This window comes from Pieris napi, chromosome 3 (assembly GCF_905475465.1).
Source record: "Pieris napi chromosome 3, ilPieNapi1.2, whole genome shotgun sequence".
NCBI lineage: Eukaryota > Metazoa > Arthropoda > Insecta > Lepidoptera > Pieridae > Pieris > Pieris napi.
In genome coordinates, this window is record NC_062236.1 from 2,296,391 (window position 1) to 2,324,299 (window position 27,909).

General features: G+C 33.3%; 3 protein-coding genes across 3 annotated transcripts; 2 read left to right on the top strand and 1 right to left on the bottom strand.

The window, feature by feature from the left end:
* The first annotated feature begins 651 nt into the window (after positions 1-651).
* LOC125063358 (putative methyltransferase C9orf114) lies at positions 652-2,341 on the top strand. The gene is made up of 3 exons (XM_047669770.1): positions 652-1,323; positions 1,413-1,685; positions 1,933-2,341. The coding sequence occupies exons 1-3, from the start codon at positions 770-772 to the stop codon at positions 2,321-2,323; spliced, it is 1,218 nt and encodes a 405-aa protein (XP_047525726.1). The 5' UTR covers positions 652-769; the 3' UTR covers positions 2,324-2,341.
* Positions 2,330-3,853, bottom strand: LOC125063362 (ribulose-phosphate 3-epimerase). The gene is made up of 4 exons (XM_047669774.1): positions 3,505-3,853; positions 3,115-3,222; positions 2,812-3,033; positions 2,330-2,647 (listed from the first exon to the last, which is right to left on the bottom strand). Exons 1-4 carry the CDS (start codon positions 3,739-3,741, stop codon positions 2,540-2,542), a joined length of 675 nt encoding a protein of 224 aa, XP_047525730.1. The 5' UTR covers positions 3,742-3,853; the 3' UTR covers positions 2,330-2,539.
* Positions 3,854-9,406: 5,553 nt separating this feature from the next.
* On the top strand, positions 9,407-27,592 carry LOC125063354 (aldehyde dehydrogenase 1A1-like). Its single transcript, XM_047669764.1, has 11 exons — positions 9,407-9,548; positions 15,228-15,332; positions 15,748-16,015; positions 16,847-16,963; positions 18,135-18,322; positions 19,111-19,213; positions 22,263-22,447; positions 23,081-23,245; positions 24,748-24,905; positions 25,725-25,799; positions 27,479-27,592. Exons 1-11 carry the CDS (start codon positions 9,522-9,524, stop codon positions 27,546-27,548), a joined length of 1,461 nt encoding a protein of 486 aa, XP_047525720.1. The 5' UTR covers positions 9,407-9,521; the 3' UTR covers positions 27,549-27,592.
* Positions 27,593-27,909: the final 317 nt, after the last annotated feature.

Here is a 27,909-nt window from a genome sequence, read left to right on the forward strand (position 1 = left end):
AGTTTAACTAAATATATTTGCGAGAACAGAATACGCAAATATTAATGAAACTTAACGTTTTATATACAACTTTTAATCTTTTCCGTCAAAGAGGAACAAAACTACCCAATAATTTATCTTTGAACGATATGGTGTTCGCTCTAAGTGATATACCTATTGTCCGTAAACATCGCATATTATTTTTATCACTTAAAATTTGTTAGGTATTAAAATGCTATCGAAGACTTCCGAATCTGCGTCACCATACAGCTTAAAAAAGCTGTGCATTCTGATGCATTTTTTGTGTTTCTACATTAACGCTTTGTTCATCCGCTGTAGTCGCCTTGTGACAGCATATTTTCCGAATAGAAAAATAAGCCAATTGATGGCACTGACACTAAAAACTGTAATTGTTATTGGGCTATCTGTGTTATCATCAAATTTTTTATCAGAATGGAAATTATCGTACAATCTGCGTACGATAGTCATGTACCATCGTACATCGTACGTTGTTATGAAATTATCGCATTTGTACGATAATTATCGTACGGTTGTGAACCCTGGTAAGATTTAGTTAACTTTCAATGACATAGATGACTCTACACTTAAACTTAATAAGTTGCCAATTAGTTTTAGCTGTCAACTAACAAACGTCAGTTTTTAATGTCTTAATTCCATTTTTTTATCTGTGCCATGTGTAAACTTTAAAACCATGTGTTTTTATATTTCATTTATTAAATTGTTTTGAACATTTTTCAGCTTAAATGTAAATTCGAAATAAAATATAAACATGTCATTACCTCAAGTAGCAACTAAACCGCCGGGTAAAAGTTGGCGCGATATAAATCAAGAGAGAAAAGCCTTAAAACGGCAACGAAATGAGGAGAAAATCGTAAAACGTGAAAAAAAAATGTTACTAGAGAAAGAACTAGAAGAGAAAGTCAAAGAAGAATGTGAAAAGGAAAAGAAGTATGCTGAGATTTCTACGGTCAGCATTGCCGTACCCGGTTCAATTTTAGAGAACGCTCAATCAGCAGAACTACGGACGTATTTAGCAGGCCAAATTGCCCGAGCTGCCTGTGTTTTTTCTGTCGATGAGGTGATCGTATTCGATGATATAGGCGATAAATTAAATACAAAAAAGTCAAAGTTAGAGGATGGTGATGGAGTTATTGTTGCGCGAAAAAGTTGTGTGCAATTAGCTAGAATTTTACAGTACTTAGAATGTCCACAATATTTAAGAAAGCATTTCTTTCCAATCCATAAAGATTTAGAGTTTGCTGGTCTTTTAAACCCTTTAGATGCCCCTCATCATTTACGAATGTCTAATGACTTCAAATTTAGGTAAGATTGATCAATATGTAAACTTTACTTATCCATAATTACTAACTATTGTTGTGAATATCAATAAACTCTGTTATCTTAAATTCCAGGGAAGGAATAACAATGAACAAAAAGGTTAAACCAGGAAAAGGTTCCCAAGTCAATGTAGGACTGTTAAAAGATGTCTCAACTGATAAACTATTAAACCCAGGTATTAGAGTAACTGTTAAAATGTTACCAACTTCTGAAGGTGGTAAGAAATTAAAAGGAAAAATTGTAAGCCTGGCTACACCCCGCGCGGAGACTGGAGTATACTGGGGCTATACTGTTAGGATAGCTAATAACCTCAGTCAAGTGTTTACACAGTGCCCATATAAAGATGGGTAAGAAATTTTTACATAGTTTATTCTAATACAAGAACTTATAAATTTAGAATTGTAGAGTTTTAATTAATCTGTAATTTGCAAAGTATCAGTTTATCTATAACATTAAATTTATAAGAAGTAACAAATTAACAATTGTAAAGTTTAAATATCATCATTTGAAAATAAGTATAATTTTAACTAAAGTTATCAAAATATATTCATCAGGTTTTAAATAATATTAACTAATTACCATTAAACATTTTAGATATGACCTTACTGTTGGAACATCAGACAAAGGAAATCCTATAGATGACATACCACACAAGGCAGTCACTTTTAACCATGCCTTAATTGTTTTTGGGGGCTTACATGGCATAGAAGCAGCACTTGAAAGTGATGAACAATTACAAGTTAATGATGCTAGCTTACTCTTTAATCATTATGTCAATGTTTTACCTAATCAAGGCTCTAGAACCATACGAACAGAAGAAGCTATATTAATAGCACTAACTAGCCTTAAAGCCAAATTAAAACCTAACAACGCACCTATGGTTTTTAAAGAGGGTGGTATAGCAACTAGTTCAATTTATTCAATGCAGAAAAATTACAACTCTGCTGTTGCAGATAGCAACGTAGATTTAAGCAAATTTGATTAAAACATATTTTTACAAAAATGTTTTTATTGTCATTTAATGGAAGACAATTTAGGTACTTAATGTGATCTACAAGAATGAGTACCCAGAAATATTAACAATATTCCATTGCATATGTCTTAAAGTTTCCATACCTTTCTTTTCATACTTACAAAATCCCTATAATAAATGTATATAAAAAATATATGCATAAAATATGCTTAAATTTAGTTTAAAATGTTACTGAGACATTGCTTGTTGTACTGTATCCCTAAGTTGTTTGATAGTAGCAGCTTGATCTTGAGCACCTATCACAGCTGTTCCAGAGACTATCATATTTGCTCCTGCCTGAAAACAATTTAGTTTTATATTCTACACAAATTTGAGTATAAAAGGGAACATAAGAATTTTTTCTCTATTCATAATAAATAATACATAAATATATTTGCCAACCTTAAATCTTAAGGGCATTTACAAGATTAAGAAAGAAAATTTTAGAAATATTAACTTACATTAGCACAGCACCCAATAGTGGCAAGACCTACACCACCATCAACTTCAATATTTAACAGTGGATAATGCTCTCTTAAATGCCGAACTTTTATCATCTGATCTTCCATGAACTTCTGACCACCAAATCCTGGCTCTACTGTCATTATCAACACCATATCTGACATTGAAATGTATTTTTCAACATCTGACACGGGAGTACCAGGTTTGATTGCAAGGCCAACCTACACAGTGGAACTTAATTATATTTAATTATAACTAAATTATTAACAATAATCTATGTTTAATAACAAATACCATTCTACCTTCATTCCACTTTCTTTTATTTTTCTACAAACTCTTTCAACATCATCCACTGGTTCAATGTGAAAGGTATACTGGTTGACACCAGCATCTGCCATTGGTGAAATCCACTGAAATTTTTTTGCAAACCACTTTATGATGTGTTTAGTCTTAGGACAAAGTGACACATATTAAGCCTGCCATCAAGAGAACCTAGCAAGATAAAACCATTAAAATTCACTGCAACATGAGCCTGGGCCATGGGCAATTGTAAAATATTAGTACTGGCAATAGAAAGACATAAAGCTTTCCCATTTTTTTGTTGTTGCGGTCTATAACTTATCAACTGAAAGATGTAAAAACTTACAGTTTAAAATAAATAGACATAAAAAGCAAATGCTATTATGTTATACCTGTTCAGGATTAGCCACCATCATGTGGGTTTCAAAAAAGGCATCTTTAATTTTATTTCTGAGACACTTCACTACTGGGTGACCAAAGGTAAGGTTAGGAACAAAATGGCCATCCATTACATCCAAATGCAAGTAATCAGCTCCATTATCTAAAAGTTTCTGAGATTCTTCGTAGAGTCTTGACAAATCGGAATTAAGAATAGATGGTCCAATTAAAGCTTTTAAATGTTTTGCCATATTTTATATTAATACAGTTTTCAGATATGTAATTTAATTTGAAGTATTATACTGTAATAATTATTAAAGTAATTATTGGACCTCGGTTCGTGGTTGTCCGTTGTAGCCTGTAGACTGTAGAGTGTAGGATCAAGGATGTTTTTACAGGGTATTGACTATTGACTATTGATAGTTGAACTTGTTATCATTTGATAAGAAATGTCAATTACAATTTTAAAAATTACAGCTAGGATTATGTCAATTGTCATAGATTAAGTCTCAATTTTTTATTCATATTCTCAAGTTAAAATCGTTTTCAGTTCTGTCTAATATTTAAAAATTGTTAGCGCGATTCAGCGTTCGACGTTATTGCTCTGCTCACTGCTGCTGATTGTAGAAGTTTCAATTTAACACCTACACAGAAAAAAAGAATTGTTTTAAAATAAAATATACTTAAATGATGGAAGTTTCATGAAGATGAAAATAGAATTTATAAAAAAGTAAAGTTACCTTAACCTAAGATTCACGTAAACATCGGTGGTGGCCCCGTACAGTAATCAGTATTCGGATTTCGTTTTATTTTGCTATACAAAATGTTAAGCAATTACTTAACGATAGATGTCACTAAACATACTATTCGAAATAACATGAACTAACTTGGCAATAGCAACTTCGAATATACGTAGGTACCTATATAGGTCACTATTACGAATGTCATATTTATGGGTTTAGGCTTTAGGTAAGTGCAACTTGCAAGGAAGTTTAATCATTTATTGTATTAAAACTTCTCAAAATTCCCTACTTGGATGTACGACAACCTATTAAACATAACCACGTAATAGCATCATATAAAGTTGCATGGTACCTAAGTACAAATAATATAAAGAGGAATGGTTTGTATATGTGTAACGAATAGGCTCCGATTAGATTTTTTTGTTCACAATTAGAACGACTAACCCATTTCAAAATATTTTTGAAATGATCACATTTAAAAAATATTTTGAAAAATTACCGTCCACCCGTGTAAAGCCGGCTTATCTATTATATTTACATAAAATTTTAGAAATAACACACCAAATCACTTACGCAAGGTTTATTCTGTATGACGCAAATTATGTAAATTCATAATGTATATACAAGAGACAAGTTATCGAAAAACTGGTTTCCAATTGAATGTTGCTCTATAATCAGACATGTAATTTGTATAATTGTATGAATTCTGCAAGTAATGTAATAGTTATTATGATAATGGCTGCCGCGACTTCGTTCAATTAAATGAGTATATTTAGAATAAATACATTAAATATTCTATTTTGTTAAATTTTGAATGTAAGCAATTTATTCCTAACATGCATATTGCGTAATTGAGCCACACATTCTTTGTGAAGTATGAAGTTATGAAATACCTTTTTTCTACCTAATTTCATTACATATAAAGTGAACTTACACTAAAAACTAATCCTTTGCGGTTTAGGCGTCTCCTAACCCCATCATTCATGCCTAGCACATTTACGTCTTTAATTCTTGTCCGTTTCCTAACAGTGTTGTGAGCTGCAGGCATCGCGTATCTAGAAACAGCCACCGGCACCAATAATACTCGAGCCACTTAATCCGCTGCACAAACGCCACCGGCCTCGGTAATTCTATTTTCTTCGCGGATCTTTTGGAAATACTATTATTTTAAGGAAATAATTTAGTTAAATAAATTATCGACAGATATATCTGTATAAAATATATATATATAAAAGAGGAACAACTCTTTTCTTCTTTTGATTATGTTAGGTATATTTTGGAAATAGTTGTGAAGCAATTTTTTAAATCGATTCACAAACTATCTCTTTATAGACGACGGATACCTTAATAGCTCACTCGAATAAACCCTTGAGAAATATAAATTCTCCACAATTCAATTGCGATTTGGATTTTATACTTTTATTGAAATTTCGTTTTATCCCTTTACATCCTAAATCGAGTTTCAAAATAACATTTTTGCTTTAATATTTTAGAAGGAATTTTTCAATTTATCTATAGATTGTCTCGATATTGTCGACTAAAACATTTTGTGGTTTAATATAAGTAAGTTATCACATAAGCTGAATCGATTCGATCCGATCGATCGATTTTTTTATCTGCCCTGCGATTCTGTAACTCACTTTTCGAACTCACGCAGCGGTTTTCGCATCGGCGGTCGCTCTCAAATCAGTCGTGAAGCAGTCATTTTATGATTTGGCATTCTGATAAACAATAAACTACAAGCTCCCACCTTTACAGAATGCCAAATCATAAAATGACTGCTTCAAGACTGATTTAAGAGCGACCGCCGATGCGAAAACCGCTGTGTGAGTTCGAAAAGTGAGTTACAAAATCGCAGGGCAGCAATCAACTCTTTACCTGCTAAACATATTGAGGGTACTAGCATGTCTAAGTCAAATAAAATAACATGTGCCAAGCTTGCAACCGATCACTTCCTTGCCTATAAAATTGATCAAACAAACATGCACTATGGCAAAAATTTATTCGTTATGACTTTTTTTTCTTTAGCTCAGGATCGGCTCAGGATCCTGGTACGCCTGGATTTTTTTATTTATTAGCCAGTCTCGATACAGAAATGCATGTTATTCGAGCTGTATACTGAATATATTGAATAATTACTGCTTTTTGTGGAGTTAAATGGTAAAAATATATTTTGTAACTGTTTCAATAAAGATGGCAGTGTAGTTTGCAGTGAAATTTTTTTACTACCGTCGATAAATTCGGAAAAGTCATACACCTACCCTCGCGATACTTAACATAATATGTTCTGTATTAGATGTTTTTTTTGCAGCCCCACGGTGTCCATGAGTTGATTATCTTGAACTAAAGACTTTTGACCATGATACAAAAAATAATACAGAACAAAAACATTTACCTTGAAATACTTATATTGTACTGTATACTGTAATAATATGCTCACATTTTCCGCTTACTCAAAAAACCATATGTCTAATACTTGTGATCTAAGCGTGACTGAGTCCACACGTTTTTATTTCGTGTTTTATATTTAAACTTGTAAGTAGCGTGGCAATTGTGTAATTGAATGTTTATTTTTTTTTTCTTTTTTAAATTTCGGTTCTTTTCGGTTTGTGAACTTTGGAAGTAAGTTCTCCCGTTTTCGTATCTTTCTTATATGAAAATGGCTGTACGTATAAAGCGGTATTTTTCTGTTACTATCGTGTATAATTTTAGAAACAACGTGTTAAAAAAATCTACTCTGAAATTGATTCCACACCACTTTTTATTATGTTTTATGTCTGGTACTAATTTGATTGAAGCATTTATAAAAAAATATGGAAAATAGATGAAATGAAAGTTATCATATAAAAGGAATCTATGAATTAATTCTATCAATTATTACATTTAATTAAAAACCAATCAAAATAGAATGAATCTGTTTTGTGTACGCCCAAACTGATACACGTCCTAAGCAGTGACGTAACAATAGGGTGGCAGGGCTGGCAAAATGTCACGGGCCCCCGACCCAAGAGGGCCCCTGCCCTAGAGATATTATGTTCTATGAATGGATTTGAAGTCTCCAATACGCATTAGGCTAGCGTGCCTAGCCGTAGCGTAGCCTAAGAGAAGAGGCCTATGGCCATTAGTGGGACATATACAACGTGTATTTGAGTACTTTGAAAATCTCGAAGTTTATTAAAATTAAACTGTACAACGTGAGGATTTTTACTGATAGGGCCCTATCAAAGGAATTTGCCACGGGGCCCCAGATGGTATAGTTACGCCACTGGTCTTAAGCCTTCTACATTGGTAACAACGAAGACATTTATTTGGAGAAATTCCAGCGATCTCGATAAAAAGGGTTGGAACGACTGAGGAAAACATTTTTCCTGATTGTGGGACGTTGTACGATAGTGCGTCATCAATGAACGAATACAATATCACGCGATTGTACGTAACAATATGTACTTGATTTTGAAGATAATATATATAATCTGTCTGTCATTAAATAGATTGGAAAAATGTATTATGTAAAAAAATTAAATTATGACATTTCAAAAACTCAAAAAGTAGTGCGTTTATTTCTTCGCCGATGACAAAAAAATCAAGCTTAGTTTCGAAGAAATAAATTATACAAGGAAAATTGTACGGTGACGAACGAGTACAATAGTAAAATTTGTTGCAACAAATTTCCAAATCATACACCAATTTCAAACCCCTGTCTACTTGTATAAACTAAAAATAATGTTTATGATGTGTCGTAATTGGCGCTTACATAGTTGTGTACCGAAGTGAAATTAAAATGAGAAATATGAATAATAAATTCACAGGAAAAAAATACATTTAATTTACATAAAATTATTTACGTACTATCCATATTCAAGACAATAGGGTTTTGTAAAAATAATTTCAATCACACATAGTCTTTGGTAATACTAAGAAAAGAGAAAATTGAAACAGTTTCTCTTTGTATTCTAGTCAAGAACTTATTTCCCTATGCGCTCGTAAATAAGGTTTCGAACTGAAATTTTTGACTTATATCTCACGCTCTCGGACGTAGAGCTCTTGTCTCTGGAACTTACAAAAAACAATATAACACAATAACGACTATTATTTGGTTTAAAAACATACTAAAAGTCTCTATTAGTTGAAGAATGCTTTGCAAATTGACACCAAAACGATAGGGACAAATAGCTATTTATTACAAATCAAAATTTCTTTTGAATTTAACCACATTTCCTCATAAATCATAATTATTGATTGGATTTTCCAAATCGTGTTTCTCAATTTTATGCAACGTCAATATTTAGCTGAAATTTTAGTTTAGAAAGTTCATTAGTAAATTTTAATTACTTTTATCGAAGGAAATGTTAATTAAAAATACAATTAAGCATGACTTTCTAATTTACGTAAGTAACAGAGAACTACACGTTATTCATATGATAATTATACTTACGTAAAATACAACGCCGTTCTGCAAGTTATATCTATACCAAAATTCAATTTCAATCAGAAATAATTTTAGCCAGAAAAAATAACAAATAGGTACATTGTGTTTTACGACAGTTATTTTTCAATAAAAACACTATTAGAAAATCATTTATTGTAACAATGTTAATTATTTCCTCCACGCGTCGTTTCTTCATTAAATTGTAATAGATCATACGGACACTATTCCTGGTATTACAACAACAACAACATATTTCGAACAACAGAATTGGAGAACATATATCGAATGCTCGAATGGAGAAAATATTCAGCTTCGGACAGTTCAACACGTTGATGTTTAATAATAAATACAAATTCTACTTTACCGGTCCATATTCGTTGTCTATTTAGTTCGTAATACAGCCTCCTATGATCATTTGGTAATCTAATAGGCAAGTTGGTGATCAGCCTTTTGTGCCTGACGCACGCCGTCGACTCTTTGGGTTTTCCTTCACCGTTCGAGCGAATGTGAAATGCGCACATAGAAAGAAAGTCCATTGGTGCACAGCCGGAGATCGAGCCTACGACCTCAAGGATGAGAGTCGCACGCTGAAGCCACTAGGCCAATACTGCTCATAAGTTGGATTATACTAAAGATTTTTTCGCAACAAAAAATCGATAGTGAGACATTAGTTCTCATAGAAGATTTTTTAAAATATCATTTTAGGTTCTTCACATTTTATCGCAACTCCATAGTTCACGTTTAACCGTATATCGCAAGATATGTGTTATCTTGGCTGTTTATAAATAACGATGCCATTCGGTTTTTATTCACACAATTGTCAACGCTAGGACTTATTTGAAGTGTTGTGTCGTGAAAAATGGCTCCCGAGGTTAAATACACTAAGGTCAGTTCTTAATAATTATTTTATAATTTTTAAGCCAATCAACACAACTTTCGAACTTCAATAACATTTAATAAAAAAAATTAAGTCTTTATTGAGATCGAGTGTGTTAAACTGAGCCATGAGGTAATGTATAAATATGTTTTAACTCTTGTAAAGATGAAAGATTAAAAAAAAAACTTAATCAGTAACAAGCATATTAACAAAAAGTAAATATTAATTTACTCATATAAGAGCGAAAATACAGTTTAGTTGGGGATCATCACGTACATTATTTTCAAAAAAGAAATATCTTTTTATCAGAGTACCTACTCAAGTTGTTACTTTATCCGTCTTTAAATAATATAATATTTACAAAGATAACATAAACAAAATATTTATTGCTCAAGAACAGTTCTTTTGCTAGTTGCGGTAGTTATGAAACCTAATAAAGGGAGCTTCCTTGGGGCCTACTTAACACCCCTTCCGAAAATCTGACGCGGTCGAGATTTTTTTTTTTTTTTGCATTTTTGACTACTTTATATGTCTACCCCCACCACGCAAACCGGTAGATTAGTATACCGTTTTTCAGAGGCACTTAGGGCATACGTAGTATGAATATCTGACGCGCTCGAGAATGCCCAAGTAACTGTTTTTTTTTAACATTTTTGAAAAACCATACACGCCAAACTCACCGCTAAAATAGATTTTACCATACGAGATTTTCTTTTCGAAATTATTTTATCTTTCGATTTTGAAAGGTTTCGACGGTGCCGTTGAATTACGCCATTTAGCTACCTCGCCTCCCTAACTATTAACAATTCTTGAAAGGTCGGCAACGCACTTGCGAGCCTTCTGGCATTGTGAGTGTCCATGGACGGCGGTATCACTTAACATCAGGTGAGCCTCCTGCCCGTTTGCCTCCTATTTCATAAAAAAATAAAACTATAACATTATTTAAGTTACATATATATTTTAGTTAATTAGAAGCGCAAAACAAACGTTAGCAATCGTCGTATACTTGCAGCAAATAAATTGTAAAACTTCAGTTTAGTAATAAATAAACCCTTTAGTTTTTCCCATTCATAAATTGTAATATAACATTCTTGTTTCCTATAATGTTCAATAAGTCGACTACACGTATATTCTTTATACCTAACATAAGTGTCACTTAGATTTAAGAACCCTTCAATAAGTCAAGTTAGTTCTTTGTTAGAGTCAAAATACCCCTAATGTTATGATAGTTATAAGCTCAAGTTTTAAACAATTAAAGGCCAGTTGACACCCAGCTTCAAAGTACCTTTTTTTTTTTTTTTTCGTGGGGAAATGCGTTACGCATACCCTCCCGCGGCACGGTTGATCTTGGTGGGGAAGGGTTATGTGGGACTCGCACAACAGTGCATACCCACTAAAACCCCACGGCGCCACCAGCAATCGCCCGGGGCAGGACACGGTAACAGCGTAGCCTTGTCCGCATCCAGCCACGCGATCAGCCGTTAGTATCACGGTCCTCTACGGCCACGAATGATGTGGAATGGACCTTGGCACAGCAAGGGCCTTTCACATCGGCCAATTCACCCTGTTTATAGAGCTGGCGGAGGTCGGGTACGATGCTTGCAGGGATGCGTCAGCATCCCTTCTAGCTTCGAAGTACCTAATATAACTTCGGCTCATTTAAATATCTCTCAGCCGTAGTATTTAATAAATTATGTTTTACTTTATTACTTAAATAAATACATTTCACGCATGTATTTATTTAAGTGTCCCGAAGGCCGGTTTGCTTTCCACCATACGCATAATTAGCTTGTGATAATTAGTCATTTTCTGTGTTGTTTTTTTTTAAATAAGTCGTTTTATATATCTATTATAGTATTTATACTTGTAATTAGTTATAATATATAACTATGTTGGCTTTTTATCTTATCATAAATTTAAGTTGCATGCTACACAATAAGATTGCTAGAAACATATCCTACATAAATGGTGTTAAAAAAATTGGTAAAGTACCGTTTATTAATTATAATTATTAAAATTATCTTTATTGAATTTTATCTTTTTGACATTTTAATACATTTTGGGTAGGCACATAATGTAAAGGTCTAGATAAGGCCTTGCTCGGAGTAGTCAAACGGACTTAAGTTTATTTTATTGATTGTGAGTAAGAAACGGAAACTTGTGCAAAATAAAGGCTTTATAAATAACTAGTTGGTGCCCGCGACCGACTACTGCGCAGGATTAGTATTTCGAGTAGCTTATATTAGCGTGGCGTAGAAAAAAACTACCGAAGATATTGACTGTTTAAGATAAACATTTCGCGGTTTTGCATCGCACGCCAGAATAGCTCGCAGATGATAGATTTTTTCCTACTTACTTGATATTTTAGACAATCCACACAATATCTTTATATATAATAGCCTATATGGCATTCTGATGTATAGGCTATATTATTGTAAAGTTTTATTTCTGTAGTTTTTAAGTGTAAGAGTAACAAACATCCATCCATACTTACAAACTTTCGCGTTTATAATATTAGAAGGATTAATTTTGTAGACGGTTATATTTCTTGTTCAAATATTCAATTATTATTTTCGGAATAGTCTATATTCTCTGGACATGATGCTTTATCGGCCACGCATTACTGCATCTGTTTTGATGATAATTTTTCTTCGTCGTCAAGACTTATTTTGGCATATATACATGCAGGTTTCTGCAAGATGTTTTCATTCACAGCACTATACAAAAATCCCTTAGTGCACAGCAGGGTTTAAACGCACGACCTTGAGGTTTAAATACTAGTCGGCTAATCAACACACTAAACCATAACAAGGTATATTTAAAACAATACAAGAACCTCTTTGGTCAAGGTGTACGATTTCTGTATCGTGAACATTTTTTTTCCTAAGAGGCAAGTAGGTGAGCCTACCACCGTGCTTGAGCAAATGTTAAATGGTATATTATAAACAAAATTATATTTATAATACCATGTAAGAGACCTTTTCATAATTATGTCAATTTATGATCATTGCTCATTCCTTGTTCAGTACGTCTCTAGGGGTGAAATTTGTATGTTTTTAGTAACGATAATAATTACTCTTGATGACCTTTTATGAGCATTATAATATACAATATGTACGAGGCAAGGCTGTACAATTCAAGACAAGACTTAGTTTTATACATGTCGGGCTGTCAAAATTGGAATTAAAGCTACACGGGATTTATTAGGTGACAGTTGACGACACCTTATATCAATTTTACATTTGACATTTATCCTATTAATATTGTTGATAGGCATCAAACTTAATCTAATTTAATAAATATGTTGAGTATTGTATCTGTAATTTATATTTTTAATATGGCAAGTTAGGATCTGGAATCTATAATAAAAAGAATTAAAGTATGAAATATGAATATGAAAATTCTTCGTATATTTCAGCAATAACTACTTAGCTGTAAACTAAGGGGCCTTGGTAACTTTCTAGTTATTGGGCTTTATGAGTAAACCTCAGCTAATTGAAGGTTTCCTACGACATGCCAAAGTGCGGCTCCTGTGAGACAAAGCGAGAACCTGTAATTTCCAGAATCATTTAGAGAATTCCAATATTTCGATGTAGATCTTAGTATTCGTAGCCACAACCTTTGAATTTCCAGGTACAAAAACCTGGCGAAGGATTTCATTTTTATTGGGTTCCACTCTCAAATAAATAAAAAGATAATAAATTGTTATTCATTTCTTATCGCAAATATATCCATAAAGATAATTTACAATTAAATGTAATGAGTAAAAACGATAAGTATTATATAGTGAAGATCTGGTTGTATGAAATAATTCAAATAAAAATAATGAATTTATGGAAGGACATAAAATAGATATTGAGTGAGCCCGATAATAAGAGAGTAAAATAATAATAATATTTATAACATATTATATTAGAATAGAAATAAAGGCTTAGGTAATGATTAAAAAGTAATTGTAATATTTGTATTAACGTTTTATAATTAATTAAAACAACATTAAAAATAGAAAAATTGTACCATGTTTTATGAGTATTTTTTATTTAATTAATTTGACTTCCAGCCGTTTTACCTGCGAGTTTGTGTTTCTTGTTATAAAATGTGGACCAAAAAATATCCTTTGTTGCCATAGTAACCATGAACTGTATAACGATAACTCTTGTAAGAATACAAAAATACCCGGTATTAGGTTTACTTTGAGTTTTTTCATATAGTGTAAACATAAATATATCATAAATATTATCTTGTGATAAACTAAACGAAAAGGTTTCTATTGACAAAGATTTTGAATATTAACTTAAAACATTAAATATAATCTGCTTCCTAAAATATAATTCTAGAGTTTATTATTAGATATATTTTTTTTGTAAGTAAGACGTGTGTACAGGACGTCTGTCGGTTCCGCTAGTTTTACTATAATATATACTTATCTATAATACATACGCACAGCAAAATATTTTGTTTGTTATGCCCAAATATAATAGATAATTTTTTTCACGTATAATATAAATAGATTATGTAAGGAATAAAATTCCAATCACGATGACGAAGCATATATTAATGCCAGCCGCAGATACTATCTTAACTGATAGAGAACGTAGATAACATCAATCTTTTCATAGCAGCAAGTATCTTTATTTATTTATTTATTTATTCAAGTTAACCATATCATAAATATCGTATCGTATCAGCAATAATAATAATAGATAATAAAAACTTTATTAATGACAAAAGGGTTTGTGACAGAATTCATATATCGCTAGTCCACACACTAGGGAGGCCCTGTGTTGTGGGTAACTAGAAAACAATCATTACGTGGTACATGTTTAAATTAGTTAAAAAATAAAAATAATGGTTATAAATTTAGTGTTACAAATGAAGTGAATGAGTGAGTGTGTGAATAGGTGTGTATGCGCATGTAGGTATTTGAGAATGTAGCTGAAAGCTATTATGATCGTGCACGTATATTGTATATAGTATAAATAATTTTGCTTCACATCGTGTCAGTGTGCATAATTCTTTTTAAATTACACAACAAATTTCATGCTATATGCGGTTCTTATCAATGGACATAGCGACTTAATATAAATATTCAAAACTATTTTTTATAAATCAAAATCACTAAGAATTTATAATAAATTTTATAAAACGCATCGCAGTATCTCTAGACCAAAAATTCAAATGACCGGCAACACACTTGCGAGTCTCCTGACAATTTGAGTGCTTATCACTTTCTATCATTAACATCATAGTATATTAAAAAAACAAAAAAGTGACACGATCAGTAGTTTCGAAAACTTGATGTTGTCTTTCTTCTTTACGTAATTGTTTTATTAAGTTGTTTGTTTGTTTATGTATTTCTTGACGTATACAGTGAATAAATTGTCCCTGCTTGCGTCTAGCTATCACAATAATTGTTACCACACACAGTATTGGGTCAAGCACACATTATTCGGATTTATCGGTTTCAGCTACCTACTCCCCCGTCTACATGAGCTGTTAGAGGTGTTAGCTATCTGCTGCACTGTTTTTGCAGTCTGACGTAGACGTTCGTTGGATAACATTCTCACTGTTTCTCAGTTCCTGCAGTAGTGATAAATTATTCTACCAATAATCGCCAATCAATAAAATAATCGATAAAATTAAACATGAATTCTGGTTTTATAAGTATATTGCATTGTATATTTACAGATCTTCATCAACAATGAGTGGGTGGACTCTAAGAGTGGAAAAACGTTTCCCACATACAGTCCTCATGATGGCAGCGTTATAGCTCAAATCGCTGAAGGTGATAAGGTAATATGGACACTTTATTTTTAAAGTTATAACTGGTATTATGTTAATCACAAAGAATCAGACTGTGACTTACTTTTGAACACAATTACTTGGCAGGCCGTTTCCTTTTCTACACAATTACGTAACTATATATAAGATTATTAATTGGACCTAATATATGCCGTCGTAGTTGTTCCGTTCTATGTCCTTGATTTGAGAACTGGCAGTAAATGTAAAATTAGAAGCATTTAATATGTATTTCGTTTTGACGTTCATAAGTGTACATTGTGTTACCTATATGAATAAATGGTTTTGACTTTGACTTTGAATGATAATAAATAGGGCTCGAAATACCGGATGTACACCGTGCCAGGTATAATCAAGCTGTCGATATTTAATTTAATTACAGTATTATAAAAAATATTTATCGTTCCAGGCGGACATTGATTTAGCCGTGAGTGCAGCAAAAGCCGCGTTCCACCGTAACTCCGAATGGCGTCTTCTAGATGCATCTCAGCGTGGACGGCTCCTAAGCAAGTTTGCCGATCTTGTAGAAAGGGATGCCAAGTACCTGGCTCAGCTCGAAGGCTACGACAATGGCATGGTATGTGCCTTCAGCCAAAGAATGTTGACTCTTGTGCCAAACCAAATAAGATACCTTGCAAGTTTGGCGGACAAAGTTGAAGGATCGACAATCCCTATGGGTAATAATTATTGTGATAAACGTTAGTTCCGAAGTGTGTGATGGATGAATGAAGCTTTTTATAAATTTGACGAATATTTAAATAAACGTAATCCTTGGGATTGATTTGCTCCAGTTCAAACCATTTTTAAGACTCAAAACTTAGCTATTAAAAAGAGTGGCGAACTGATAGTATATATTTAACTTCTTTTTTGACGTTCATAAGTGTACTTGTTTAACTATATGAATAAACTTATTTTGAGATTGAGTTTGGTGCGTGTTTGTAAAGTTTATGTGGATTTACATGGATTTTTATAAATCTCGACAAATGTATCTAGCCTTTTCTATGACAAAATTTATGTTGGTTGTAAGTTTGAAAAAGAACACAAATAAAAATAGCTAGACCAGTACATTTGATTCTAGTTGTGTATATGTATGAGTGTGTCTTAAAATATTATCCATATTTCGGATTTTTTTATATTTATTTAGCACGTATTTATGTTAAATTTTGCTTTCTTTACTGCTAAATTTTACTATTATTATTATTTTCTGATATTATTATTATTTAAATTGTTTTTCTTTTTTTGCGCCTGAGGCGAAAACTGACTGTTGTGGTCTCTGGCAGAATGAGCGCGGTGGAACACGTCTGCTCCACAGCATAATGCTGAGCCAGTGCCAGTTAGAACCAGTTAAAAGGAACCTTGTTCCTTAAAATAATTGTTGTCTTTCTTATTTTAATTATTATTTTGTGTGTTTCTGTGTGTGTGTTTTGTTAGTAATAAATGTCATGTCTATGTCTAATTTGGCGCTAGCAGTAATGATATTTATAAGATGTTTAAAATATTTATTTCAGATGGAGATGTATTCTCATACACACTGAAGCAACCAGTCGGAGTTTGTGCATTGATTCTACCTTGGAACGTCCCAATTTTGATGTTTATTAACAAAGTTGTCACAGCACTAGCAGCAGGTATAAGTTTTGCTATCATATCTTAGAGGCTTAAAAACCTGTTGCGGTAAAGGAATTAAAACACCAGACTCAAAAATTGTTTTAAAATAAAATTACCAAAATAAATTATTGGAATTAGGAAAACATTAACGCACACTTTACTAAATGTATGTCTAATGGTAGACTAAAAACTTATACCAGAGCTTGATAAATTTGGTAGAGGGCAGACCAAATTAAAAAAAAAATACCGCTACCTTTCTGTTACCTAATCCGCATTGTTAAGCGAATAAGTATTTAAAAAAAAAGTAGTAGAAACTAAGACTGGATATGCATTTTACTGTATTTATTTTTGTAAAATGTATTTTCACCGTAATTGTCATGTATTTAAGAATTCATAGATTGCAACTATAGAAAATACATGATATATTTTGGATATATAACTATAATAATCAGGGGCGGATCTACTTAAAGGCATTTTGACTGCAGCCCAGGGCCCCGCGGATAAAACGCAGTCCCAACTGAAAATAATAAGCGATATTTTGAATTAAAAAAATATCTGAAATTTAAAAAAAAATCCAAATCTTACTTGTATAATAAAAATCCTTATGTTGAAATCTCTGAGTTCAATCAACCCATGTGCGATGCGCGTCTATCGAACTAAACGGGGAATTCCCGTCGCTTGTTTTCGGTCGGTGTACTTTTTCGCGTGTTCTTTTACGGGTATAGCCCAGAGCCCCACAAGTTCACGATCCGCCCATGATAATAATTTTAACTTCTTTATCTATGGGTGCAACTGAGCTTTGAAATTATTCCACTTAGGTAATCACTGATTCAAGGAACCGTAGAATATATGCTTAAATCTTAAATCTCCACATGACTTTAGTAATTCAAAGAATGAGTCTCATATGAAAATGTAATTACAATAACTATGTTATGTTATTGTAATGATTCCCTACATTAATATGTAACTTAAATGAAGTTCATAGCTAAGAGCCAGTATTGGAAATTAAAGATAAGACCAGACGGTTACCAGTTATTACCCCATATCGAATCAGATCATAACTTACAGAGCATTTTGACATTTCAGTGAATTATATGTGTGCAGAATTAAATAAACACGCTGCTATATTTTGAATCAAGATTTTCTCCCAGTCGCAAGACTGCAAAGTCTTTTATCGATTTTTTTTTATAGGATGCACAGCAGTTGTAAAACCGGCAGAGCAGACCCCATTAACGGCATTGGCACTAACAGCACTGCTTAAAGAGGCTGGGTTACCAGCAGGTGTGTTGAACGTGGTACCAGGCTTTGGTGAAACCGCTGGAGTAGCCCTAACGCACCACGTCGATGTCGCGAAAGTTTCCTTCACTGGTTCCTTAGAGGTAATTATGAAATTACAATTATTAACCATGAAAAATGCATGATATCATTTATAAATTTATTTCTAATACGGTTCAAGACATTTAAAGAATTGTACTCCCCGGATTGACTAATTGGATTGAACGGAGATACTTTTGGATTTACCTTAACATCGGATTTGAAACAAGCACCTGGAAATATAAATAATTTTTATTTGGATTCTACTATTAGTGCTTATGGACTTAACTTCGACCAATTCAAAACATCGAAGAAGTGGCTTAGGCCCTATGACCGAGAATAATAAGACATGACATGGCCTTACGATCAAGAAAAATAAAGACGTGGCTTCGGCCTTTAAAACTACCAAAATACTCCAAGTATGGACTAAAGTCCTTTCCCATTAGGGATAAATTAATATCATCATCATCAAACAGAATTAACTACGCAGCACTATAACACTTGTACATTTAGTTAAACACACAAAGAAGAGCCTGACAAAATTTTTATTAGTTTTTATTTTCTCCCTTTTCCGAGAAAGGGACTTTATTAACTTAAGCTAGATTGGGCTTGGGGTCTCCCGCTGGGTTCGGGCGACGACTGTTCCGGAAATATCCGGATCCATGGGGGAGTCGGAGCCCTCTGACTGGAGGGACTCGCGTTTCCTCTTGTGCTATTCAGCTTAGTCACATTGACAATTCTGTCACAGCACTGAACTGTTGGGCCAGTTCTAAGTCACAGTGGAACGCGCAGTTTCTCACTTTTATTCATAGACATAGGTACATGTAAATCTATAACAAAACTTATATTGTAGGTCGGAAAATTGATCCAAAAAGCAGCTGGTACCAATAACTTGAAGCGTGTGACCCTTGAATTGGGAGGAAAGAGCCCATTGGTCATCATGGACGATGCTAATTGTAAGTAAACCTTTATTAATAATTAAACAATTCTCACCATAATGTGCTCAAATAAATTATTCAAACTAATTTTTCATATAAAGATAGATATATTTTTTAATGTTTTCGAAAAGCTCAGACATTTGTCTAAATAATGTATTCTGGGTTGTATAAGTTTTATTTCAATGTGAAATACACGCATAAACAAAAGATTTTATATACTTGAACATTTTGTCTGTAAATATATGGAATCCTACTAATATTATAAACGCGAAAGTTTGTAAGTATGGATAGATGTTTGTTACTCTTAAACGTAAAAACTACTGATTGGATTGTAATGAAACTTTACAATAATAAAGCTATACATTAGAATAACACATAGGCTTTTATTAAAGATTAATAGTCACCCTGTGCTAAAACTGCTATTTATTTTGTATAGGGTGTAAAAAGTATAAAAACATTATATAATCACTCCTGTAAATCGAAGTAAAATTATGTTATATGAGAATCTGAACCAAACATTCCTTCAGTTTTAGACTTTAATAATATGTACACCTTTAAATAAGTAAGGATACGATAAAGTTTTAATCGTAAATGTGAGACAGTCTAAGGACACACTTGTCTGTGAGGGCTTAAGTTCCCGTAATCGCATTCAAAAACATTTTCGTTTTCAAACTTCCGCTAAGTCTCTGGCGTCTACTGTTTATGATAAATTTCACAGAAAACTTTTTACTAATCTGTACAAAAGTATGTAGTCTGTGCGGAAGAGAACCGTCTTTGAGAACACAGCAGGGATAAATTACCTTTTTTTTTTTTCGTCATGGTGGAAAGTACTACTGGAGTCAACTTGATAATTAAATAAGGAAAATAATATTATTTTTGTAAATTTTAATTAATATGTTCACAACACCGCCATGCCATTTTCAAATAGACTAGGCAATTTAAAAAGTAAATAATATTAAAAATCTAATAGGTATTCTATATCTAACTAGCAAACTCGGCGAACTCCGTTTCGCCACCAGATGGCTTCGTTTTATGTAACATTTCGTTTGGTGATCCCGCTTTTCTGTTGAAATTTTTCCTGAATTTTGCTATAAACCTCACGGAGCGCGAGACCTTTCCAACGAATGCAAAACCGTGGAAATCGGTTCGTGCGTTCTGGAGTTATAGCGTCAGGAAGGAAATTTGATTGATTTTTTTTTAATGAATATTCAGTAAGTCTGAGAATTGGCAACTATCTATCTTTCAAACTCCTAAGTGATAACGGGTGATCACAAAAAAAAATGTTTTTATTTTTTTATGATACAGCATACAAAAATACATAATTACAACCCTTAATTTTCACCTCTCTACGATTAACTTCATTTTTTATTATAGTAGATAGTTATTTTTATTGAACTAAAAAATGTTTCCTAGAAATAATATACATGGCAAAACAACGTTTGCCGAGTCAGCCAGTATTATATAAAATTCATAAAATCCCAAATTCATGTTTCTCGCAAAGCGTCTCCAAATTATGTATTAGTATGAAAGTAAGAGTTGGATTTTAACATATACTTCGTACAATCTTGAGTCTAAATCTCAGGTCCAGAGCTAAGAATTTCTCAACTAAGTTTCACGATAGTAAAGGATTTAACTCTTTGAAAGGAAAAGAAATGAACAGAAAACTGGAAACATGAAGAAATATTTTAAAATAGAAATTCAAAGCATAAATATATGCTGTAACCCTTCCTATATTATCTGTTTTTCCATCGACTTTAGATCCCTAAGGATCGGTGATTAATTTCAAAGATAATGAGAGGCCAACTTAAATTATTATTACAAATGTCGGCCATTATTTTGATAGACGATATTGCTGGCCATAAATATTATATACCTATCTATTATAGACTAGTGAACGATCTCCATAGCTCAGTCGCACGTATTATATTGGTTCTGTGTGAAAGGGCTAGTTGATATAGTTCTTAGGGTAGGAAATTAAACACTCCAATATGATTTCATTCACTTCACTGATTTTAGGTATACTTGAACAAAGGAATTGCCCGTGCGCATGTGTTCACGTGCAACCTCTTTTATAATCTATTCCCTACTGCTACCCGACCCATCCCATTTCGGGCAGTTGTTCAAATCAATTCATAAACAAACGAACGAGTCAAATGAGTTAGGAATATGATTCATAAAAAAATGTTTAGAATTTAATTAAATAAAGATTAAAAGCTAACACGTGTTTTATGCTTTCTGTTGAATACTTGCAAGGTGAAAATTTTTTTTTGTTAGTATCATACCCTAAAATATCGACGTGTTAAGCCGCATTTACATTTATCTGACGTGTTGTGTTGTGATGCATCAGAACGGTATCAATTTCATACATTTAATATGGAAGCGTTCACATTTATTCAATGCGGTGTGTTATGACGGCTTCTGATGTGTCGTGTCACAGGCGATCCCGGTCCGCGTCAGAAAGGGTGAGGTGCGGGGGGCGGTGCCGTGAGACGTCATACCGCATCAGACTAGTGTGCACGCGCCAGTGTTGTGTTATTACGCGTCAGAAATGGACGAAGAGCAACTAATTGAATACATAAGACAATTTAAAGTGATTTATAATCCAAAATGTAAAGAATATAAAGATCAAGTTATGAGAACAGCTATTTGGGAAGAGATAGGAGAAAAAATTCTTCTTCTTCTTTTTCTTTGTTTAGTTAGAAGCGTTGCCAACGCCAATAATTCCAACTCTTCTTCAAAATCTGAATCTGAATCGGATGATTCTTGAAAAAACATTGCAAATGTGTGAACTCTCTGGGAGTCAAGACGGATCTGATACAAAAAACCGTCATAATGCATCATAACACGTCATATCAATGTGAACAGTAGCCATCACGACAGAGAGCATCACAACACAACACGTCAGATAAATATAAATGCGGCTTTAGGCACTGGAGGCTGAGTACCTGCTTTGCTATAATGAAAATTAAGGAATTATGTGTCTGCTCTATGCCCCAGCTATATGACTTCAACAAGATTGTTATATGGAACAATATGTGTGATTTTAAACTAGGAGATGTTATTGCAGTGGAAGCAGCAGTTCAGTACGCAGCAATGGGTGTGTTTTCAAACCAAGGTCAGATGTGTATCGCAGCATCCCGTCTATTTGTACAATCAGGAATATACGACCAATTCGTTCAAGCTGCAGCAGCTGTAGCGAAATCCCTGAAGATTGGCAACCCTGCTGATGCATCTACCCAACATGGTCCACAGGTTAATGAAAATTTGTATTTTTTTTAAATTTTATGTAAATTTTATCGGGAAAAAACTACTAGTTTGTAAGTTTCGTACAAAAATAGGACTTTACCTTACGTATAAATAAAATGTATATATGTGTTTAACTTAAAATTTTAACTATACTCGCATGCATACAAATGCAAAGTTTCTCATACACTTGGATTACAATACTAGTCGTAGTACGATTTAAGCTTTGCTTTACAAATACGTCCAAGGAGCTTTTCTCAAGTATTCTATACATATGGTTTCTTTATGTATTTAATTTTATAATTTATTCGGACAAAGGGTATAATTGAAGCTTATACTTCTAAAACCTGCATATCTAGGCTGCTGACCTTTGTAAAACCGAAACATTTCCAATAATTAATTCAATAAATGTCTAAAACTGAAACTCTAAAATTAGTAAATCAATAAATGATCTGGAATCACTGGAGCGTTTGAGTGTTTCTGGAAACGAGATACAGTCGTGTCAGTGCAAACCTTCAATTATTTCCGGATTAACCCGGACCTTTAGTTCTAATTGGAAAGCTTCGTGAACAGTGCACTTACACCAGTATTACGATAATAATGTTCACCAAACAACATCAAATAACATTAAAAATATTTCAGGTTGACGAAGAGATGATGAACAAAGTATTGGGGTTAATTGAGAAGGGCAAGGCTGAGGGTGCGACGTTGGTGACAGGAGGAAAACGAGTCGGTAATAGTGGGTACTACATCGAACCGACCGTGTTCGCGAACGTCAAGGACGAAATGACAATAGCGAGGGAAGAGGTATATTTATTTATTCATATTATATTTTACAACGTATGAGAGATATGGAATGCAATCCCGATCTAGCGAGATCCCGATCCCGCGAGATGTCGTGCAATTTTTCGAGATCAATGTCAAAGCGTAACATGACGAGATCTCGTAGGATTAACGAGATTACGAAAAGTGTCTCAAAGCGGTGAATAATTGCAACCACAGCATTGTTATATTTGAAAAATTCGTGTTTTTATAAAGATGACTTAGAACAGTTGCAAGGCGACGAAATTTTCCATTTGCGTAGCAAGTACATCGTACGGAAAGAAATTAAAATCCGTTTTAACCGTTTAAGTGCCATGGGTTTTTACTCATAAAAAGTAGTTCACGTGTTTCTGCGAGATTAAATAGATTAGAGTCACTGTTAACAAAAGAGATGTATGTATATTAGTATGGAAGAGAGCAAGAAGTTGCTTATAATAGTTTACGCTTACTACGCTGGTGATAACCAATGTTGCATACCAGTTTTCGAAAACTACCAAAGATCTCGAAAATATCGAGATCTTGAAAGTACCGAGATCTCGAGAGATTATAATTCTTAATCATACGAGATCTAGGATCAATAATCTCGACTCAATATTACATACCCTTATTAGAGATAATGCGAAAAATTATGTAATAAATTGATTCTAAAACATATTTTCTCAAGAACATATTCTTAGAAGGAGTAAGGCTCTATTGATTACGGTCTCTTTGTATACTAACCACCTTATTCATAATAAAACAGTACCTTTTGCAATTTAACTAAAGAATAAAGATTTTTATCATAGTAAACAGCATTTCAGAGAAACGGGAGAGTATAAAAGTGATAGTTAGAAACCCTAGCCCTATCAACGATTTGGTCTTCACAAGTTTACAAAAGGAATTGGACAACTATAGACACTTATTAAACAGTAGTTTTAATATAGTATATGTATTAAAATATTGATATTTTATCGAAAATCCGCAAAGTCAACGTTAATTAGGTGTAACGTCTCATCGGGGCGACGCTAAGACATCGAATTATTTACGGAAAATTACATTAAACCAACTCCATCAGTCTAATATTCATATTTGAAACCGCCGAAATAAGTTATACTAAAACCAAAGCGACATGTTTGTGGTAAAAATTCAGCGGAATATTGCAAAATGAATTTGGCGTCAATATGGCAAACAAATTCGGTCCCGGCTGAATTTGATTTTTATATCTTTATGTGATTGGATATAAGGATATATCTGGACCTTAGCCACTATGACTTTGGGCCAGTTGTTAGACTGGTAGTGAGGATCCTCTTTAGATTGGAGGAGCAGCAACACCATACTTTCTCTCTCGATAATATCAACTTCACTCTATTAAGTAGTGACGTTATGCTGGATAAATTTCTATGGGGCTTTAATTTGGGACTTAACTTGTCATGTGAAAGCGCTTTTCCTCCCTTACAAAAACTATAAGCGAAAGACGGACCGTTTTCTATAACATGTATAAATTTCAGATCTTCGGGCCCGTGCAGAACATTTTAAAATTTGAAACACTCGAAGAAGTTCTTGACCGCGCGAACGATACAAACTATGGTCTTGCCGCTGGAATCTTCACTAGCAATGTCAACACAGCGCTTCAGTTCAGCAAGCACGTGGAATCTGGCAATGTTTGGTATGAACACTTTTATATGAACCTTTTTTAGGCCTAAGGCAGTTTTTTCTGTGGCTTCAGCGTGCGACTCTCTTCCCGGAGACCTCGGCTGTGCAACAATGGATATTCTTTCTATGTGCGCAGTTAACATTCGCTTGAACGGTGAAGGAAAACATCGTGAGGAAACCGGCTTGCCTTAGACCCAAAAAGTCGACGGCGTGTGTCAGGTACAGAGGCCTGATCACCTACTTGCCTATTAGATTGACAAATGACCATAGAAGATACAGAAATTTGAGGCCCAGACCCAATTAGGGTTCTAGCACCACTGATTAATTTTACATTATGTAGTTATATCAATTCTTGAGTTTACCACGTTTGTCTTACGATATAAACAGCTACAGTGGGGATTAATTTGCTCCAGTTCAAACAGTTTGTATGACTCAAAACTTGGCGATTAAAAAGAGTGGCTGAGAGTTTCTTGCGAGTTCTTCTTGCCCGCTCTAAATGAGCTAAATGAGAGAAAACTTCAGAGGTCAGCACAGTTGTGGCATGTTTAAATTGAAGTAATTATTCACACAGCGTGTTAGGTGTAATTTCTATTAAAGTAATCATTTATATGCCTTTTCATGCTTTGAGCGAAATGTTAAAGGTGTAAGTTGTAAATCTCGGAAATAACTAAAGAATATTACTACATTTTACATAATAAGTGTATTATTACCAGGAAAACGCATGCATCCCACATTGACGCCTCGTTACACAAATTGGTTTCTCGAGAGATGAATCTCACCTATAGGAATTTTTCTTTACTGTAATTATTCTAATGCAGTGTATTTCTTACAGGGTGAACACCTATCTTGCCCTCAGCCCTCACGCACCATTTGGAGGTTTTAAGGACTCTGGAATTGGGCGTGAATTGTAAGTAATATTATAGATTTATTTTAAAGTTTTCTTACAGCTATATAAAAAAAAACACTTACACAATATCCAAAGCCAAAACAGATTTCATTGATAAACGAAATATATGAAACAGAAAACATAAGTATATTAATAGATTTGGGTTATAATCAGCTAAAATCCGAAACAATGGCGAATTACGCAGATAATTCGTGTTTGTACGAGGCACGTGGAACAATTGTGAATATCGTGTCGCATACGGGGGAGGTATTCTTAGAGAAATTAACGAGAGCAAAAAGGGGCTATCTATCCGCTGATTAAGAATAGCTTGCCAAAATAATAAGTCTTGATGACTTTGTCTACATTCCAATGAGTCTAAATTAAAATATTTGCAAGGTTCTGTATAACGATAGAAATATTGGTACTGTTTAAAACTAAGAAATTCCACATTTTTTAACATATTTTGTCCAGATGAACTTACTTATATTGATAACTAGCAAAACTATGTATTTAATTGATAATTATTTTGACTTTAAATTAATTAATGTTAACGTTATTTCTGTAGCTCTCTTCTACCATTTTTACACGCTTTATATTAGCTTCACCTGTATGTAAACTCAAACTCAAACTCAAACTCAAACTCAAAATATCTTTATTCAAGTGGGTAACCAAGTACACTTTTGAATCGTCAAGTTAAATTAATCGTAAATTTACATTTACTACCAGTTCGCAAGTCAAGGGCGTAGAGCGGGTAAGAAGAACTGGCAAGAAACTTTCCGCCACTCTTTTTAATCGCCAAGTATTGTCATACAAATTGTTTGAACTGGAGCAATTCAATCCCAAGGATTAGGATCATTTAAGTAGTCCTCAAATTTATAAAAAGCTTTGTTGATTAATTTTCGTTTAACGAGGGCTTTGAATTTATTTAGTGATAATTCTCTAATTTCGCTTGGGAGTTTGTTGTATAAACGAATACAATTTCCATATAAGGAGTGGTTTATCTTTTGGAGCCTGGTTGGTCGTACACTCAAATTAGTTCTATTTCGCGTATTATACTGGTGAAAGTCACCATTTGTTTTAAAATCGTTTATATTTTTTTGGACATACAACAAGGCTTCAAGAATATATTGACCAGATAGTGTCATAATATTTAATTCCTTAAACCTATTCCGTACCGACTCCCTCGGAGAAACACAACAAATACCCCGAACAGCCCGTATGTATGTATGTAACCGACTCCTTCGGACTCGATTTGGACCCACTTTTACATTTGGACAGATTTAATTCAAACTTTGCCCACCTGTCAAAGATCGATGACAATGCAATAATCCGAAAAAAAAATTAACTAAAAAATAAATAATAGTTAAAAAAACTAAAAAACACGCTTTTAAAGCACATCAAACTAAAAAGTGAAAAATAATTCCTAATTTAGGCTGAAAAAGCGTGGGTTGCTCGATAGACGAAAAATATGGCACAGAGCGCCCCACGCTTTTTCACAATAATACCAGTATTTTTTGTTCATTACCATTTTCAGCCTAAATTAGGAATTATTTTTCACTTTTTAGTTTGATGTGCTTTAAAAGCGTGTTTTTTAGTTTTTTTAAACTATTATTTTTTAATGTCATCAGCGGAGATAATTAGATATTCTTAAATATATTTGCCCAGTTTAAAATATTGTAAGGTATTTTTTCTTTTCTCAGAGGATCTGACAGTCTGCAAGAATACTTGGAAGTGAAAACAGTTACCATGGCGCTACCCAAGAAAATCTAATTTATGAATCGTTCTTATTAAATAAAATGTTTAGCACTCAAAAACAGGTTGTTTGATTGACAAGTGTAATGAAATCAATTTTCGTTACATAATTTAATTTGTACGAGGAAAGAACGTAATTTAATTCTTTATACGTTTCTTTCTATTTGACGTATTTAATAATTAACTAAGTGTGTTGTAACATGGATACAAAAAAAAATTATAAGGCCGACAACGCACTCACAAGCCCTCTGGCATTGACAGTGTCCATGGTGTCACATAACATCAGATGAGCATCCTGCCAATATGCCCCCTATAAATTTTTTTTTTATCAAATTATGGATTAATAGTTAATATTATAAAATGTATATACCACATGTTC

Coding starts and splice junctions, on each gene's coding strand:
- LOC125063362 (XM_047669774.1), bottom strand. CDS start 3,741: ATGGCAAAACATTTAAAAGCTTTAATTGGACCATCTATTCTTAATTCC. Junction 3,034..3,114: donor TAAAAGAAAGTGGAATGAAG/GTAGAATGGTAT, acceptor TCCACTGTGTAG/GTTGGCCTTGCAATCAAACC. Junction 2,648..2,811: donor CTATTGGGTGCTGTGCTAAT/GTAAGTTAATAT, acceptor AATTGTTTTCAG/GCAGGAGCAAATATGATAGT.
- LOC125063358 (XM_047669770.1), top strand. CDS start 770: ATGTCATTACCTCAAGTAGCAACTAAACCGCCGGGTAAAAGTTGGCGC. Junction 1,324..1,412: donor TCTAATGACTTCAAATTTAG/GTAAGATTGATC, acceptor CTTAAATTCCAG/GGAAGGAATAACAATGAACA. Junction 1,686..1,932: donor CAGTGCCCATATAAAGATGG/GTAAGAAATTTT, acceptor TAAACATTTTAG/ATATGACCTTACTGTTGGAA.
- LOC125063354 (XM_047669764.1), top strand. CDS start 9,522: ATGGCTCCCGAGGTTAAATACACTAAG. Junction 18,323..19,110: donor CCTTCACTGGTTCCTTAGAG/GTAATTATGAAA, acceptor CTTATATTGTAG/GTCGGAAAATTGATCCAAAA. Junction 23,246..24,747: donor TGACAATAGCGAGGGAAGAG/GTATATTTATTT, acceptor TATAAATTTCAG/ATCTTCGGGCCCGTGCAGAA.